Source organism: Cimex lectularius, unplaced genomic scaffold (genome assembly GCF_000648675.2).
Source record: "Cimex lectularius strain Harlan isolate CLEC.00 unplaced genomic scaffold, Clec_2.1 scaffold146, whole genome shotgun sequence".
In the NCBI taxonomy this organism is placed as follows: Eukaryota; Metazoa; Arthropoda; class Insecta; order Hemiptera; family Cimicidae; genus Cimex; species Cimex lectularius.
Genome location: NW_019392741.1, coordinates 235,145 through 253,281, shown reverse-complemented (window position 1 = coordinate 253,281; position 18,137 = coordinate 235,145). Strand labels below are relative to the sequence as shown.

Below are 18,137 nucleotides of genomic sequence, written 5' to 3'. Positions count from 1 at the left end.
ACGGTTAAGGTATGTCACCCACCCTGGTATGTATTACCCGACGCACAATGCGGGCCCGACCATTCGGAGTGGACAAGTGGAGAGCGTGGCTACTGACCCTTAGGGGCCGGGACACCACTACACCAATGCTGCGACGGTAACACTTTTCCGTCGACAGACGTCGCGGAGGTGCGTCAGCTCTCATCTTGAGAATCAAAACGTCCGATAAGGCCGTATAGGCTAGGTGCGGACGTTAAAGATCCTCTTGTCTTGTTGACGATGAGTAATCGGGAACCCAAAGACGGCTAAGGTCATTGTCAATTTAGCTTTTTCTTTGGAAATGTAAAGTTAATGTAAATACTTTGTGTAAATAAAGCCTTTATTCATTCATTCATTCATTCAAATCCTAAGGTATTAAAAATGTACTGTTAAATAATGTGTTAAACGGGATAGAAAATAGTCGGATGGCACGATATCTGGGGTATAAATAGGGTGAGCTGTTTGTTCTTACGACTCGTTCCATTTCTACTAATTTCGCCTGTACCGAACGCAACGATGTCTTGTTTGATCATACCAGGTTGATCATATGTATTATTTATCTTTTCCTCCATACACCTTAAATATGTTGTCAAAATTGTATTAACTGCTCAAGACTTTGACATCTTGTTCCATCCTGGCAACATCCCGAATCTAAACTTCCTCTTTATTTGACAAAGTATCATCATCATTCGTAAACTAGTCCTATGAAAAAAGTTGTATATATGTACTTGTCCTTAGATTTAAAAATCTCATCTTCTTTTCTTTCACAGAAATAAAAATCGAATATGGCTTCGACAAATTTGTTTTAGAAATTAATTTTTAAATTGATTTTTGGTTAGCGTGTTTTCAATTATAAATAGTACCTCATATGCATTTCTTGGAATTATATTCGTGAGCAACCCTTCGTGCGTGTAATTCCTTCCGAAATGCCATCCAAAATGAAATATTTGACGTTTTGTTTACAAGTTTTCTTGACGTCAAAGAGTTCCTTGTCAGGGTGTTCGTATCACCTGAGTGAATGTGGAAATAAAACAAAAATACAGGAGAAAAAACATTGAATCAGCTACAAAATTGGCGTATATTTATGGGATCTATTGGGTAATTTATGTAATCGAGAGAGAGCCACATCGGAATAATTGTTTTGACAACGGAATTTGTTGATTAATTACATTGTTTCCTTTTTCTTCGCAACGGCATTCAAATTTTGCCATGTAATCAGATCCTCCGTGCGTCACTGTTGGTTCTGTTTGACTTTTCGGCAGACTATTTTGTAAATAATCTATTTTTTATTGTTTTGAATCAGTGCTGTCAATTCTTCTGTTCTAAGTTTCCGAAGACCGTAAATTCTTCTCTCGACCTGATTTCTTATTGTAAGGAACTGGTTTTTAACACCATTACCACCGATAAAGTCGTGCAATATTGATTTTTTTCGAACAGTTCAGCTGGTTCTTTAGTAAGCCAAAGTATCGTAACAGATTTATAATTTGGTTTAGCATATGCGATGCGGGAAAAGGAAGTTGCCTCCGACAACAGGATGTGGTTTACATTCTGCTTCATCAAATACTGTTGTATCTGGGTCTTAAGGCTCGAGAATCATATGGAACGGGTTCAAGCTCCTAATATATACGGCTGAGAGCAAATTTGGGTGATGGTAGTATAATTGCATATTTGATTGCTGGGTCAACCTATTTCTTTTCATACTGAACCTTGTTCAATCCCTTGGCCATTCGGATTAATTTTGTTGAACGATTGCCCCAGACTCGTTTTAAAAACGGAAGCTGAAAAATATTAATTTTTAGAATCTTTGCGTTCTGTCAATTGTAGAAGATTTATTTCCTTGTCTAAATATTTTAGAAAAACGAAGGGAACATTGTTTATTATATTTACCTTATCATTTATATGCCCCACCTAGACTATTAAGCCTTTTAAACCTTTAAGAACAGGGAGACCAGTGGGGATATAGAACGCATCCCTGCTTTAGACCTACTCCAGTACCAAATAAGCAAAGCCAACAGCATAAATTTAAATTAAACTAGATTGTTAAAACGTATTCGTTATGGTCCAACATCATGTTTATCGCAGCCCCTATGAGCAAAAAACGGAAAATTCTATGTTCTTTATTCTTTCTCATTGACTCTCTTATTCTTTTCTCAACTTGCTAACCTCTTAATTGTTACCTCAGTTTGTCAAATTACTAATAACAAGAAGATATACAAACACATAACACAAAGTTTTATATTCCCGGCCGAAAACGCAGATAGTGCACGAAGGGTTCCTGAGAAAAGGTTTAATTAAATTGTTATTTATTGTTAAGAATTGTTATAATATTATAACAAATTGATTTAGTAAATTACATATTATATACGTTATATACTCCTTTCAAAGCCTAATTATTTTAAAATCCAAAATAGTGAGTTCATATTTGTAATTATAAATTAATATAAAATTATTTTAGTTTATTGATATGACTATTTTTGTGTCATGTTCACATATGTACACTGATTAGACAACAGGAACACGTCTTAGAAGAAAATAGTTCTCTTCTATTTCTCTCTCCCCCCTTTCTCTCATTCTCTCTCACTCTCTCTCTCACTCTCTCTCTCTCTTTTTCTTTCCCTCTAACCTCTCACGTTCTCTCTCTCTCTCCCTCTCTCTCTCTTTCTCTCTCTTTCTTTCTCTATCTATATCTATCTATCTCTATTTTTAATTTTTTGTAAATAATTCTCTAAGTAAGGAGAAATTAACTTTTTTATTTTTATTTGTTTTTTGTTAAGTCAATTTATGGTTTTTATTTATTAATGATGTATGGAGAAGACATTGTTTTGTTAAGATTGAGTAGAGTAGAGTCATTGAAATCTTCCATTATAATCCACTTTAGATGTAAGAGTGGTCCTGGAGACCAATTCTTGAGTGATGAATGTATGAATTAAATTCACTAATTTCGTGGTCCGCTTGACCAATTAACATATTACAATTAATTAACGTTTTTAGTTTAAATAAAAAAGTCAATGGCACGAGCAGGATTCGAACCCACGACCTTCGGCTAGATACGTCGCTGCTCTACCACTTGACCTATCGTGACTATCGTCCGAGTGGATTTAAAATGAAGTATACTTCACTAAAACTCTCCGTGGCCATTTCATTTGTCGTCGAGAATCCAATCCGATTACACGACATTTGCAAAGGGCAAAAAGGAGGGAAAATTCAAAAGGTGCGGTTGAGATGGGAAGTTGGTGTCCGAGTGGATCGAGGTCACGATAGCTCAAGTGGTAGAGCAGCAGCGTATCTAGCCGAAGCTCGTGGGTTCGAATCCCGCTCGTGCCATTGACTTTTTTATCTCAACTAAAAACCTTAATTAATTGTAGTATAAATTAAAGGGAAATCACCTGTCTGTCTGTCTGTCTGTCTGTCTGTCTCTGTCTCTCTCTGTNCTCTCGCTCCCTCTCTCTCTCTTTTTTCTTTCTCTCCCTCCCCCCTGAGCCTATGTGGTTTTACTAAAATCCAAATAAGTCTTTTCATATATTATGTATAGGTATGTACATATTTATTTATAACTCCAACAGAGTGAATCTACAAGATGAGTAGTCAAAAAGCACATAATAACAAAAAGAAACAAATGAGTAATTAAGAAAGAAAAAACACGGCTTAAGGATTCGTGGCGAGTATACGTTTTTATTTAACTTTAACTGAGTGCAAGGAATCGTGAAATATATCTATTTCATTGGAATAAAAATTCAACAATCTCATTATCCTTGGTAGAGGGAAACAATTTATGGTTCTTTAGTGGTCGCTGAGGCATAGTGATAAATATAAGTTCTGGATATCAACGGCCCCATTCTACAATTTCCAACCCCAAATGAGATCAGCAGAAATGCAGCTGGGGCAAAGCGACTCTAGACTAAGCCATTTTAATCTTTCCAAGTAATTCAGATGTGAATAATTTTCAAACATTTGTATTACATATATGATAGCTTATTTAGATCATTATTTTCTAATTCATGTTCGTGTATGTTTAATGGCAGCTCAGTAATGTCTATTTTATTTAGTTATACCATTGTTTTGTAGTTTTATTGATTGTCTCCACCAGTCATCGATGGGTCCTGATTACATTTTTTTTTAATTCGCTCCAGTAACGGCGTATTTCTCAATATAATTGGAATAATTTCGTAAGAGAAACTTCAATATTGACCCATCGAGAACAGTAGTATTCTCCGTTGCTCGAGGTCTTAAAATAAACCAATAAAGCATCAGGTTTTCGTGAATTTGCTGCAGACTGCAAATCATCGTAAAACGTTCATTACTGAGAAAGTCAGTAAATTTTACTGTTATTGTATTCTATGAGGGGTCGTGCACTAGCAGACTAACTCAACACACTTTGTAATTGTTCTAATGTAAATTTTCTACACGAGTCTAATTTCCTAATTAAATCTAGTTTATTATGTGTAACTTCGTTTAATCATTATCACCAACGATCAGTACGGCTGTTAGCTTACATTTTCGCAAGTTCGAAAAGTTATTTCAAAATTGAAGGGCCATTCTTTTCGTCACGACGTACTGAGATTCCAGGCGACTGATGGAAATATCGGTTTTTGAAAATCTATTCCTCCTCATTCCAACAGTTTGACGTTATTCCTGATCGACCTTTTAAATATATTATATAATTTATTTAAATCTATGCAAGGCCTGGAAATGGTTTTGTGGAACGTGAACATTTTCCTGCTGTTTATTTCGAAGTGTAAAGCTCATTGAAAATAACACAACGACGTTCGAATAGGTACAAGGCCAGGGGTTTGTCTTACGTACTAAATAATAAAATACTTTCCTGTCATTGTAATGTGGAAAATATGTGCGGTGGTTAGTGACCGTTAATCGATAATTATTCAGAAATCGTGAGATGCGGTCTGGTGTGATGTAGGTTTCAGAAAAACATTTTCTTTATCGAGCCAATATTTCAATCTTTATTGAGATCATCTTCAGAGCTCAATGTGTTTGTCTTCTGTGTAATTGTGCATTTTTGCGTGTCGTGTGGGCAATCTCAAGAATTGCAGAAGCCTCTATCACAAACGGTCGCATAAATAGTTCATGGACCAACTTTTTGTTGAGAGTTTGTTGAAAGTAGAAAAAAGTTTTCTGAGAATCAATTAAAACCTTCAATCCATTTTTTTTAAAAGAATTATTTTCTTATATTCTTTTCTTTGCGCGATAAAGAAATTGGACTTCCGAAAATGCCAAACCTTCCCTCATTTTTTTCATACACGAATAGCGAAAACCGCAAATGTCAAAACCGCGAGTAGTATTGAATACTTCTTTTGATACCAGTATCGAGTACTTTACTATATTAAGCGGGGAACACACCAGACGCAATGCAACGCGTTACCCGACGCCTTATCTCGTTTTGGTTGGGTGCGCACAACTGTTCGACTCAAGCGCACGCCACGTACAGTCACACAGTGTGTATCACAAATCAGAAATATGTGGTGACCGTTAATCGATATTTATTTAGAAATCGTGAGATGCGGTCTGGTGTGATGTAGGTTTCATAAAAACATTTTCTTTATCGTGCCAACGTTTCGATCTTTATTGAGATCATCTTCAGGACTCAAAGTGTTTGTCTTCTGTGTATATGTACTGGCCCAAGGGCACTCTCGACACGACACGCAAGAATGGCACAATTACACAGAAGACAAACACTTTGAGCCCTGAAGATGATCTCAATAAAGATCGAAACGTTGGCACGATAAAGAAAATGTTTTTCTGAAACCTACATCACACCAGACCACATCTCATGATTTCTGAATAATTGCTGAAAATATGTTTAATTATGCGTTGTCGAATTAAAATTTTTGGAAGTTTGTCCAACGGAAAATTTCTAAAATAGTAATTTCAATGTTCAACATGTCTTTCATAATGGAAGTTTCCCCTCATACAAATTAACGAAGCTTTTTAAAAATTGACCCTTTGGAGTATAACACAATTGTTATTATGAATGGTTGGCTGTTTTTACCTCTGAAAATTTTCCGTAATCGTTTTTCTAGTAATGTCTTTTGAAGGACGATTCAGTTCAAAACTCATACAAGAACGATGATACAAGGGATGAAATTAGAAAAAATTGTCACCTGTTTGACTACCTGGTTACGCATTTTGGCGTGTATTTTATGTTTCTCCTCGCTTTTTTGGCTTGTCAATGATCAGACACGACCAAACTACTTCAATACCCTGTTGCTGAAATAGAACCCATTATTAGAAGTAAAGTGAATTTTTTGAAAAATCATCTCATTTTAACCCCATCAAAACGGAAAATTTGTTTTCAATGTCGCAGTTTACCATTGACGGTTCAGCTTGTGGGTTTTAAGAAAGAATTATGCCGATGGGTCATGTGTTGTCATCTCGCCTTCTTATGGTAATCTCATCTTTAGATTCAAACAAACAATCCGTCCCAAGTGATTCTATTGCTCCTGTCAGATGGAAAACCCGGGGAGATCACCAAATTGCATCCAGACCCTAATTCCAATTCAAATTAGGGTGGAAATGATGTATAATCGTTTCTCCTAATAGCCTAAACGCTTTCTGAAAGAGGGGGACACCGCATAGAAATGTCCCCGGATAATAATTTGACACGGTGTTAATCTTTTAATTTAGAATTTTGTCTCCGATCAGGCCTGAGGATGTAAGTTTCTTAAGTCACTTGATACTTGGACGGATTTTCCTTGTATTTCGTCAAACCAAAATGAAAAAGGCGTGACAAGAAAATAACAACACAGTAATGAAAGATATCTGAGAATTATTTAGTAGCTCAGGCTGAATAATAAAATTGATGTCATTAATTTTTCATTTAAAGATTATCTTCAATATTGCTCAAGATAAGCTTGTTTTTCACCTTTTTTTGAATTTTCCTGTCGTTAATCTTTCGATTACGAAAATACTCCTGAATTAGACATTCAAAGATTCGTTTTCAATTTTGGCATAAAGTCAGGAAAAATATAATAATCCTAAGCTGGATTAAGATATTTAATCCATAGACCTAACCAAAAAAGGAAGGATTTTGATTATTCAGACGTCTTTTTTTTCCAATACTAAGCCGCTTTTCAATAAAAAGACCTTCATTCTATAAAGCAAAGAAATATTTACAGTTTACCCGAGGTTGTTTTTAGCGTTCAACTAACATTGAACAAATTTAACATTTTTTAAAACAAATTAGATTTTATCTAAATCCGGGTGGACCAAAGTGGAAAGATCCATCAAACAATAGATTAATAAATAAGTCCTCGGAGGCATCCGAAAAAAATTCATCGAAGAGCATCGCAGAAACTAATGGCAGAACTACTAGAGCTAGAATGATAATAAGACTGCTGACAACACAGCAGACTCTGGAGGCTGTTATAGACTCGTAGAAGCAGATAATTGCCTGTACAGATATTGCCAGGAAGAAGAAAGAAACAGCAGAACATATCTTGGGAAGATATGAACGATAGAGCACTTAAGGCCAGCCATACATAAGTTTACCTGTACCTATAAAACCAGAACGTGAGTGCGAACTGCTTCCGGTGAAACTGCGCAATTTCGCGACCTGTTCAGGTAGCCGGATCGAAATTCGATTATTTCTACTTGCCCGGTTGTCTACACTGGAGGGTGTGTGAGCGGCTCATCGGTCACGTGGACTGGTTTCATTATTCAGTATATCGCATTTTTCGTTTTGTTTGGGCTGTTTTTTAGTTTTTCGTTCTTGTTCTCCATGTAATACCGAAAGTAGTCAAGTTATAGAAGAGTTTAATGAGTTGTATAGATCAGAACCATTCTCCGGCGTGTATAAAGCAAGGATTGTCATAATAGTGCTATGAGAAATATTGCTTGTGAGAAAAACAAAACTGAAGGAGTCGGAGCCTGACGCATCAAAGGAATCAATGGTGCAAAAATTACTAGCTATCATCTTTGCACCTTGTTGCCCCACAGTTCGTCGTCCAGGCAAACCGCAACGTGTATAACCGGCCTAAAAGTTTGGAATCTGGTAAAACGCCCGCGTACTGAAGAGTTATAATAATGGAAATTGCACAAAGACCAATATTGGTCGTAAGGTCGAAAAGAGACCTCCTTTTAACCTAACCTGTTTGGACCAAAGGTCATGAAATAGTTCCTTATTTTCCAATACACACGGAACTATATTTTCTATACCTTCCCACCCGTCAAAAAATATATATTTAGCCGTAATATTTGAGAATTATTAACATAATAATAGATAATTGCTAAAAAACCAAATATATGCAGCATTGCAAGGAATTAGGACTATTTTTATTGGATTTGTGCATCAAAATTCTATGGCAATTAGGTAAAAATCGTTTTCCATTGCAAGGCAGTTTCCATCCAAAATGAACATGCTTCCTGTTTAGGTACTTAAGTAAGTAAACGTTGAAATTGCTGTGATTTTAGCACTTTTCCACCGTTTAGTCAACACAATGTATTGTGAAAACCTTTGATACTTAATTTTTTAAATAATTTTATTATTATAAATATTTATAATATATATTACATGTACCCGTTGGTGTTTGTATGAGTGGGTGTGTTATTTTTTGTTTATCGATAAATCAAACTTTTTTATATGATTTTTTTGTGCAGAAATAGTTTTACGATAGTGCACCTATTGTCAAAATTGCCTTTTCGGGATATTTTAAATTCGCCACGTTAACGATTAATTAGGTAACAAATTTGGTCATTGAAAATAGAGAGAATTGATAATTAATTTCCTAATCTGGTGTAATCGTAGAGTAGGATATCCTGCGATAACTTTCTCTTTGACCGGCGACGTTTCGGGAGAGGAGGTGGTCCCAGCCATTTCAAATTTAGGCGCATTTCGTTGTTCGGTACAGTTTAGCCTTATTTGCGACGTCTTAAGGTTCAATTCGGACAAAATCGGTGCACAGCGATCAGTCTCCGAAGGACTTAGGAGACCTCGTTTTTCAACATGAGCGCTACTACTTCAATCCAGGTACTCGAAATACACCTTTTTTGGTTATTGTATTATATAAAAAAAAACCGATATTTGACTTAAAATTGCGTTATTTCGTCTCAATCCTCAACTTCTTTTCACCCGGTCGAGTTTAGTTCTTTGTGTATTATTTGATAAGTCCTCGATGAATTTTTCATCACTTTCAAGTGCTCAACTGACCTCATTTTCTTGAATAACAACTTGTATTGATTTTATTACTGTCTATAACATTTTATTCTATCTCTTGACATATAATCCCCGTGGCTTGTATCTGTTTTTTTTTTATATTTCTTTAATGTATACTTTTTGGTTGTTCGTTTCTTGGTTTTATTTGTTTCTGCTGTTTTTTCTCCTTTATGTTGTTGGTCCTAAGGATATTAAATATTACACAAACAACTCTTTGATAGTTGTACGTACTCTAACCAACTACTTTCTAAAGTCTTATAACATTCAGGTTTACCAGTTTTCCTTTCTTTATATCCTCAAGACGTGCTGTACGTTCTTTTATATTTTCTTTCCGTTAAGACCTCCAAAAGTTTAAAACTGGTTGTAGAATACAGTCACCCAATAATGCACTATTTTTATTAGTTATTATTATTTAGAAGGAAGCCCACCATGATTCCATTTTGCACGAAGAAAGTTTAAACAAAATCTTTTAAATTTAAAAAATTGAATGCATTGTACTATATTTTTTTTGTACATTTAATTTGTATGCCCAGTTTTTACGATATTTCTCTATTTTTATAATAAGCTGCTGCAGATTTTGGACATTTTTAGTTGCATTTCTCACAACTCTAAAAATACTGTAAACACTTGTCAGACGCTGGTAATGTTGAGTCTAACGTTCACGAATAGTCAAAATTATAATACTTATATTAGCCCATTTTTCATCATTTTATAACAGTTAAATATGCCTTTTAGGAAGATCTTGAGGCACCTACTTTTCCCCGTTTCGTGTTGTTATCCTGTGGTACATGCCCAAAAGGATGGAGAAAGTGGTTACGTCGGAGCATCTTACTTTCCGTTTTATGCGGAAGAGGGTCAAGTCGTTAAATGTGCAAATGACTATCCGAAGTCATTAACCGAAGAGACGATATGCTGCTTGCGTCAGGGACTTGAAATCTTAATGCCCCAAGGGAAAAAGTCAAAGCGCAAATTAGTGATTTTATCAACCCTAGTTCTGACCTGATCTATAACCTATAGTATAACCTGTACTATCGAATTTCCCCGAAAAGATTAATATTACCTATGTAGCCATGACAATTTAAAGTACATCTAGATACATCTTAGCACTGAGGAAGGGCATCAAAGACTGCTTTATTGGTATAAAGCAGTCTTTGATGCCCTTCCTGCAGGCGGGCAGCTCTGCAGTACCAGTACTGTGCTATTCATGCGAAGCAAATCAGATCCCTGGTCAAGCTGTTGTCCACGCTAAAAGTGGTTTTGTGTCGGTTATTTATTGAATAGTGAAGTAGTTAATACTCAAGGTGACTACTAAAAGCAGAGTTTAAATGCCCAGTTTATTAAGCAAAAGTTGAAGCTTCGGAACCAACTGACGCAGAAGTAAGAACCACTGTGTTGCAAAACAACAATCCCCAACCTGAGCCACCCTCTAGCTTCATTTAACTCATTTTATTAAAATACAAACACTACAAAGGGAGATAAAGAATATTTCCAAGAGTTTTGTTGGTATGAACAAACAAATGTGATCGCTCTTTCTGATCACATACAAATTTTCATTTTGTCGAATTATAGCCATGCAGAAATTTGACAACCAAAGCCCAATTGTGGGGACAGACCTTTTGCCAGTTTCAGCAATAGATAGAATTAAGGCAGGGTTAAGAAAAAGCGTCAGGTGATGACAACTTCAGTGTGGCTTTTATGAAAGTTCCGGCGGGTTATGCTAAAGGTATCACCAAAGGCAAAACCCGCATGGCGGTTGACACCTATAAGCGATAAAATGTATTATAATTATTAACTGTTAACCTTAAAATTAAGCAATTAGTAAGATGAAAATACCAAAATTTCGTATTCATACGCAATCGATTAATGATACTGCAGTGTGAATGAACCTGTGGTTATTAGTCATTTTGTCCGATAATAATTAACGAAATCGGATCTATTTGTATTAATCATCGGCTAGAAACTAGGAGAATTTTATTTTTATACGTTGACCACGTGTGTGGTGAATGGGACGAAAGGGAGCCAGGTAAAATGCCTGATCCCTTCCTGAAATCCAGTCGGGGGGCTAAAAACCCTACAACACCCGTCAGGGCGTCAGTACAGGACAAACATGGACCCAGTACAGGAGGTAATTATTCTTTCCTTTTCTATTTCCTTGCATTTTTTGCTTCATTTTCTACAAATTTTGACTTGGTTTTGGGTTACTTTTTCTTTCTTATACATTTTGCTGAAATAATTTTCTTTTAAATTTCTCCCGCATAATTCGTCCGCCAGAATACCCCACGATCTTAAATGATCAGTTTAATTAATAATCATATTTAAAATTAAAACTAGGATGTCAAAGATATAGAAAAGGAAAGTGTTTGTAGAACTGACCTATCCTAACATAAAAAGTGTCGCATCAAGTTTCGCTACGAATCGTCTTTAAATAGCCCACCCTTGATCTATTTATAAGGAAATGTTTTCCACGTTTGAAACATAAACATAACAGAAAAATAGGTCTATTTAAAGATAAGTGATTCACTTATGTATTCTCGTGGCGTTTTATGGCAGATGGGTCGCAATGGTGGAAATTTTATTTGTTCATTCAATTCTGAGGATCTTGCGTTTTGTAAAGTTAGGTACTCATTGTCGCCTCACGTGTCGAATCACACTCGGTTAATGCCCTTGTTATTTATACTTTTGGCAAGATTTCTGTTACCAAACAGGACGACGACCACCATTCGATTAATTTCATGCACCGTGTGCACAGATACTAAGGAAACTGGAAAAATATTAAAATTTCCTTATAGGAAATTATGTTTTCAAAGTTTTACATCAAATACACCAATTATCATGGTTATATATTTGATATAATTTTGGGTTATTATTTACTAGTAAGTAATTAGGCCGGATAGATTGATCGGGGACGATCAGACTGGACAAATTGATCCCCAAGATGTGTAAAAAAAATTCCCTATTGGCTCAAAAAGCGATAATAGACAGGATAGGATGATCACGGAGGATCAAACTGAGCAAATTGATCACCAAGATCTGCAAAAAAAAATCACGATTGGCTCAAAAATCGATAATAGACAGGATGGAATATCACGGAGGATTAAACTGAACAAATTGATCCAAAAGATCTATAAAAATATCCCTATTTGCTCAAAAAGCGATAATAGAGAAAATAGGATGATCAGGAAGGATCAAACTGAACAAATTGATCCCCAAGATCTGTAAAAAATAAATTCCGATTGGCTCAAAAAGCGATAGTAGACAGGACAGGATATCACGGAGGATCAAACTGAACAAATTGAACCCAACGTCTGTAAAAATATCCCTATTGGCTCAAAAAGCGATAATAGAGAGGATAGGATGATCAGGAAGGATCAAACTGAACAAATTGCTCTCAAAGATCGGTAAAAATATCCCTATTGGCTCAAAAAGCGATAATAGACAGGATAGGATGATCAGGAAGGATCAAACTGTACAAATTGATCCCCAAGATCTGTAAAAAATAAATTCCGATTGGCTCAAAAAGCGATAGTAGACTGGATAGGATGTTCAGGAAGGATCAGACTGAACAAATTGATCCAAAAAATCTATAAAAATATCCCTATTGGCTCAAAAAGCGATAATAGAGAGGATAGGATGATCAGAAAAGATCAAATTGATCCCCAAGACCTGTAAAAAATATCCCTATTGGCTCAAAAAGTGTTAATAGAATAGATTCATCAGGGACGATCAAACTGAACAAATCGATCCCAACGATCTGTAAAAATATCCCTATTGGCTCAAAAAGCGATAATAGACAGGATAGATTGATCAGGAATGATAAAATACTTGCCAAAAGAAAATAGAGGCTTATCAAAACGGCTTGGCCTGTCTAAAATTGCGAGATTAAACAGACCAGAATGAATCAGGGAGATCAACCTAGGCAAATGAACTCCCAGGTCCGTGCAAATAGACTTCAATGAAAAAAAGCGAATATGTGCGAACCAGGATAATCAGTGATAATCAAAAGTCTTACTAATGAACGTCGAGACTCAACGAAAGCTTTGACTGACTAATTGCGAGAATACCCGGACCAGGATAATCAGAGGCGATCAAATATTGGACAAATGAACATGTAAATTATGGCAAACGAATTAAACAAGCCAAAAAAGGCTTCGCGTGAGTAAAGAGAAAAACGAAAAGCAGACACGTGTTTTTTAATGAAATCGGCTAAGGAAATTAATCCACTGTAATATGAATCTGTTATATACACAACTCAAAGTGTTTAAAGTTTGTAACTATAACCAAAATATATCTTGACGTCACGAATCTGGACTTTTCCACTCTTGGAAAAACAGATGTATCCATCTGTATGGAAATTTCCGTTCGAATTTTCGAAAATCGGCTATCTCTTCTACAAGATCGACTACCTCAGCTCAATTCGACATTCTCCCTCCTAAATTGTAGGACTATTATTTCTAGTTGTATTGAAAAACTAGATGTAGATGTATTAATCTGGGTGTAATATACTCCGCCCTTTAAGCTATCCCCCGTTCTCTGCCTAAAGCACACCGGTGAGTCCTGTTTCATCAAGGAACTTGATTAGTAGGCCCGGCTTCAGTGGGTATCTCTTCTATGGTCACATTGTACATCCCAAAGCACTTCCTCCTGCGAGCAAGTGTAGCTCCACAATTTGTTAGTAGGTGCGTTGGTGTTTTCTCTGTTAATTTGCAGAATGTGCACTTGACGTGTTGTGTTATGTCAATCTTCTTAAGATATCCATTTAGTTTGCAGTGTCATGCTAAGAATCCTGTTAGGATCAGCAGTTTTTCCTCTTCCTTTTAAAGTTTGTTAGGAGGTTCTTGGATTGTTTGTGTCCAATGAGTGATTTGTTCTTTTATCCTTCTGTCTGAGGTACTCACAAATAGTGAGGGTTCCTATGCCACAAAAGGGCTCGGGTCCTATCAGCGGTAGCCCCTTTCCTTGCAATGGCGTCCGCTTTCTCGTTGCTTTCTACTCCCATGTGTCCTGGGACCCAGCAGAGGTTGACTTTGTTCTGAGTACTTAATAAAGTTTAATTTGATTTTGCAGTTCAACACTATGAACTAATGATATTTGAGCTTAGAGCTTTGATGGCTGCTTGGCTATCTGACATGATAGCTATGTTCTTGTTTTTGTACCCTTTAGTCAAGTTGAATTGAGAAAATCTCTCGATTGCATGGACTTCAGCTTGGAAGATACTGATGTGTTTTCCCTGGGTTCTGGGTATTTGGTTCCAGGAATACTCCTATCCTTGAATCTTCTGTGTTCTAGATCCATCTATGTACCAAAAGATGATGTTCTTAAAGGAGGTGTTTTCCTCTCGTCCCCATTCTTTTTTGCTACTTAGGTTTATTTGGAAGTTTTGGTTGAAAAACTAATCAAAAGCGTTAAGAAATCGGTAATTTTATTCTTAGGAGAATGGTTGGTGATTCAAGATGAAAGTTCGTCAGATTAAACCCACCAAGGGTTTCGATCAAGCCGTCTATCAAACGTTGTTTTTATTGACTGATAAGGGTTTGGCAACCAATTTTATTTAATGTGAGCTTTCCTCTTGAAGTCTGTGGGTGACTGACTTGTAAGTGGTCATTTCTGATCATTTTGACCTGACGTTTTAATAGTGTCAAACTAAAGAGATTTATTCTCATATTATTTATGATTCTATGCTAGTTATCTGATATAATCTTTTTATGTTAGTTGTATGTTTAAACAACACAATAACTCCACCATTTACCATTTTTATACACATTCAATTAGTACAGAACAGTTCTCTGGTGGTAATTTAACGGTCGATGTTCTGTAATCCTGGGAGGATTGCGAATTGACCTCACCCTTGCCCCAAGGGGTCCTTTAATCCCCGACGCTTGTTCATGCTTCATGCTCGTGTAGCATGAGAGTCCCGTGGGACCTTCGGCCCGAGAGAACTTCGTGTCCCGACGATCAGGAGGGGGTCTCCGGCCCCGAGATCCCGATCCCCACCGCGGCCGCGGTATCTTAGTGTGGGGGTACTCCAAATGTGCAATCCGTTCACACCGAGTGGTCAGTTTCGTTCCAAACGAGGAAGTGTGTGGTTCTGTGGAAGTGTTTCTAAAATGGTGAATACGAGCCCCTCGCTCCGACAGTTTCCGAGATCGCCCTTCGACCCTGTCACGATGAGCACGGCTGTTGAGCAGTTCAGAAAACTGATCACTTCGACCAAAGCGACTTTGGTAGGCTTACAAACCAAACTCTTTATGCCGCCTCTCCGGAAGAAAAAAAGCAATACTGCCATTAAATGTCCCAAGTAAATCGTCCAAAAATTAAACAAAAAAAGTTAAATTGCAAACAATTTTTTCCTAAGAAAAAAATTTTTTTTTAAATAAGTTAATCTTAAGACGGAAAAAAATATAATTTTCCTAACAGTTTTTCCCGTATTCGGTATTGTTGCAGCTTCCTTCTTTTCGAAATTCGATTTTTCCCTATCAGACGTAATTTCGAAACAAAATATTGTAAATTTTTCTTATTCAATTTGTGATATCACGGAAGAATTTTCATTTATCACTTTTTTTTTTTAATTTCCTTTTGTGAGCCATCAAACCCGAAGCCGGAACACCACGTGCAAGTGGAACAGGGAACTCTCTCTCCCTCAAATGACCTATTGCCCGAGATCCGGACAAAATGACCTATCCGACGCCCGTCAATTATTTTCCAAGAAGAAAAAAATTTTTCTCGTAGAAATAAAATTAATTAATTATTTCTCGCGTTTCTTTCCTCTTCTCCATGATTACAATACATTATACGATCTTCCGCATTCATAAATTTTAACCGCTTCCTTTTTCTATTTTCGCAGGGAAGTGGAAAAGACAGTTGGAGACCCACGTGTTGTGCATCCAACAACAACAACAACAACGAAAAACGATGCCGGAGGCAACAAGAAGAGAACAGTTCACTGTTGAAATTTCTTGCTCTGGTACGTTATTCAATATATTTTTTTATTAAATTCAACTGTTGACATTTTTAAGAATGTCTTGCCCTCCATTTTACGACAGAAAATAACTAGTAAAATAATTAAAACTTTACTTTCTCTTGGCCCCTTCCACGCTAATAGAGATAGTAATGAGATAAAGTTAATTTTAAAGTCTCTAAAGCCAATTCACTTTCAGCATTTTAGCTTTGAAGTAGCCTTATAGAATGTTGACTAAACGGTCAAAATCTCTTTTTTATTAACTTTTGAATTGATTAAGATAATTGAATTTATATCTGGTGTTTATAAGAAAATATGATTCTACATATAAAACCTGTAAAAACAGTAATAACTTTATTAAGGTCTGATTTAACAATATAATTTGTTTAATTGGTTTATTTTTTGTTGTTTTAACAGAACGCACTTGAGCTTTCTGCGCCTGCGAGTGATGTCCTGTTGAGGTCACAGCAATGCAGCCCGACGAACAATTGGTTCCAGCTTTCAGGCCATCCAGATTCGTTCGCGCCCGCCGGTCCTGGAACTGTCTGGAAGAAGTGCAGCGGAGGTGATGAACGGACCGTATACGAAGCTTTAGGCTGTGAGCCTGCTTTGAGGGACATCACTCCGGCCTACTTCCGGCAAGTCTACTATGCCGGTCAGACTTTCATCGAACTCCAGGACCTGTTACACGGCTTCAGAGATCCAAATGTAATGGACATCAAATTAGGAACCAGAACGTTCCTCGAATCAGAGGTGCAGAACACTACTGCAAGAAAGGACTTGTATTTGAAGATGGTCGCAGTTGACCCTGAAGCGCCTACAGAGGCAGAAAGGAACGCTCAAGCGGTTACAAAACTCCGTTACATGCAGTTTAGAGAACAACAAAGCTCCACATGTAGACTCGGCTTTAGAATCGAAGCGATGAAAGTGAGTTTAAATCACAATTTATATTTTAAGAATAATTTTTTATATAAGATATAATTAAACCTAATATGTTTCTTTTCAGTTTCGAGGATCACCACCAGTTACAGATCTGAAACGTGTGAAGACCACCGAACAAGTGTCTGACACAATGTCTCTATTTCTAAATACTAGAGATGATGTCAAACAAAGAGTTGTAGCCAGGTTGAACGAAATCAGATCTAAACTTGACCAATCGCATTACTTCTCTAAGCACGAAGTTGTCGGCAGTAGCATCCTCATCTTATACGACGATACCAAAGTAGGGGCCTGGTTGATAGACTTTGCGAAAACTCGTCCCGTACCTGATGGAATTAGACTGAATCACAGGACTCCTTGGACTCCTGGAAATCATGAAGAAGGGTTCCTATACGGCCTTGATAATCTTATCAGGGTGAGTCCACAATCCATCAAACCCCTCTTAATTCGATAAGTTTTAACAGTAATAATAATATTGATGTATTTTTGTCCAGGTTTTAGAAGATGTTAAGACTTCCACTCCTGAAAATACCGTTCCAGCAAGCAATCCTTTGGCCTTAAAATCATGACTTACTTAGAACGCCGTCTTGTTTTGGATTCTAGTCTCGGACTTGTCGCATTGTGTGATCAAGCAAATTGACGTTTCCTTTACTGGTTGAACGAACAGTACTTACTAGGCCAAATATGATGCATTGTGCTTACCGAAGAATCTCAAATGTGTGACTCTCTATTCTGGAATTGATATTTTCAGTTGCATGTGAATTAAAGAGAGCAATCAATTTTTTTTTTATAATTAATATTTTTACTAAGTTTGTCTAAACACATTATAATTAGTGGTTGAATTGTACTTACATAAAAAATTGTATTATGTGTCTTTGATTTCTATTTTATTATGTTTTTATACAAGTATTCTTTGTAAATAATTATTTCTAAATTATTTTTCTATATGAATTATTCTTGACTTAGAGAGTGTTAGATTGCCTCTTCATAAATTTCTTTTTCAACTGCTTTTTTTGTATAATACTATGCAGTTTTTTCGTTTGTTTTTTTATTACTACA

At 36.4% G+C, this 18,137-nt stretch overlaps 1 protein-coding gene across 3 annotated transcripts in view; it reads left to right on the top strand.

Moving 5' to 3' along the window:
• LOC106669940 (inositol-trisphosphate 3-kinase homolog) overlaps nucleotides 1-17,816 on the top strand; it is a 172,431-nt gene extending 154,615 nt beyond the window's left edge. For 2 of the 3 annotated variants that reach the window (XM_014399841.2, XM_014399843.2), the window contains 4 exons: nucleotides 16,026-16,145; nucleotides 16,557-17,066; nucleotides 17,146-17,493; nucleotides 17,573-17,816. In XM_014399841.2, coding sequence (XP_014255327.1) covers nucleotides 16,026-16,145; nucleotides 16,557-17,066; nucleotides 17,146-17,493; nucleotides 17,573-17,647 — 1,053 coding nt within the window. In that variant the 3' untranslated portion in view covers nucleotides 17,648-17,816. Of the gene's footprint in view, nucleotides 1-15,238; nucleotides 15,406-16,025; nucleotides 16,146-16,556; nucleotides 17,067-17,145; nucleotides 17,494-17,572 lie in introns of those variants that run through there. The other variant, XM_014399839.2, reaches the window with a different exon arrangement.
• The last annotated feature ends 321 nt before the right edge of the window (nucleotides 17,817-18,137 follow it).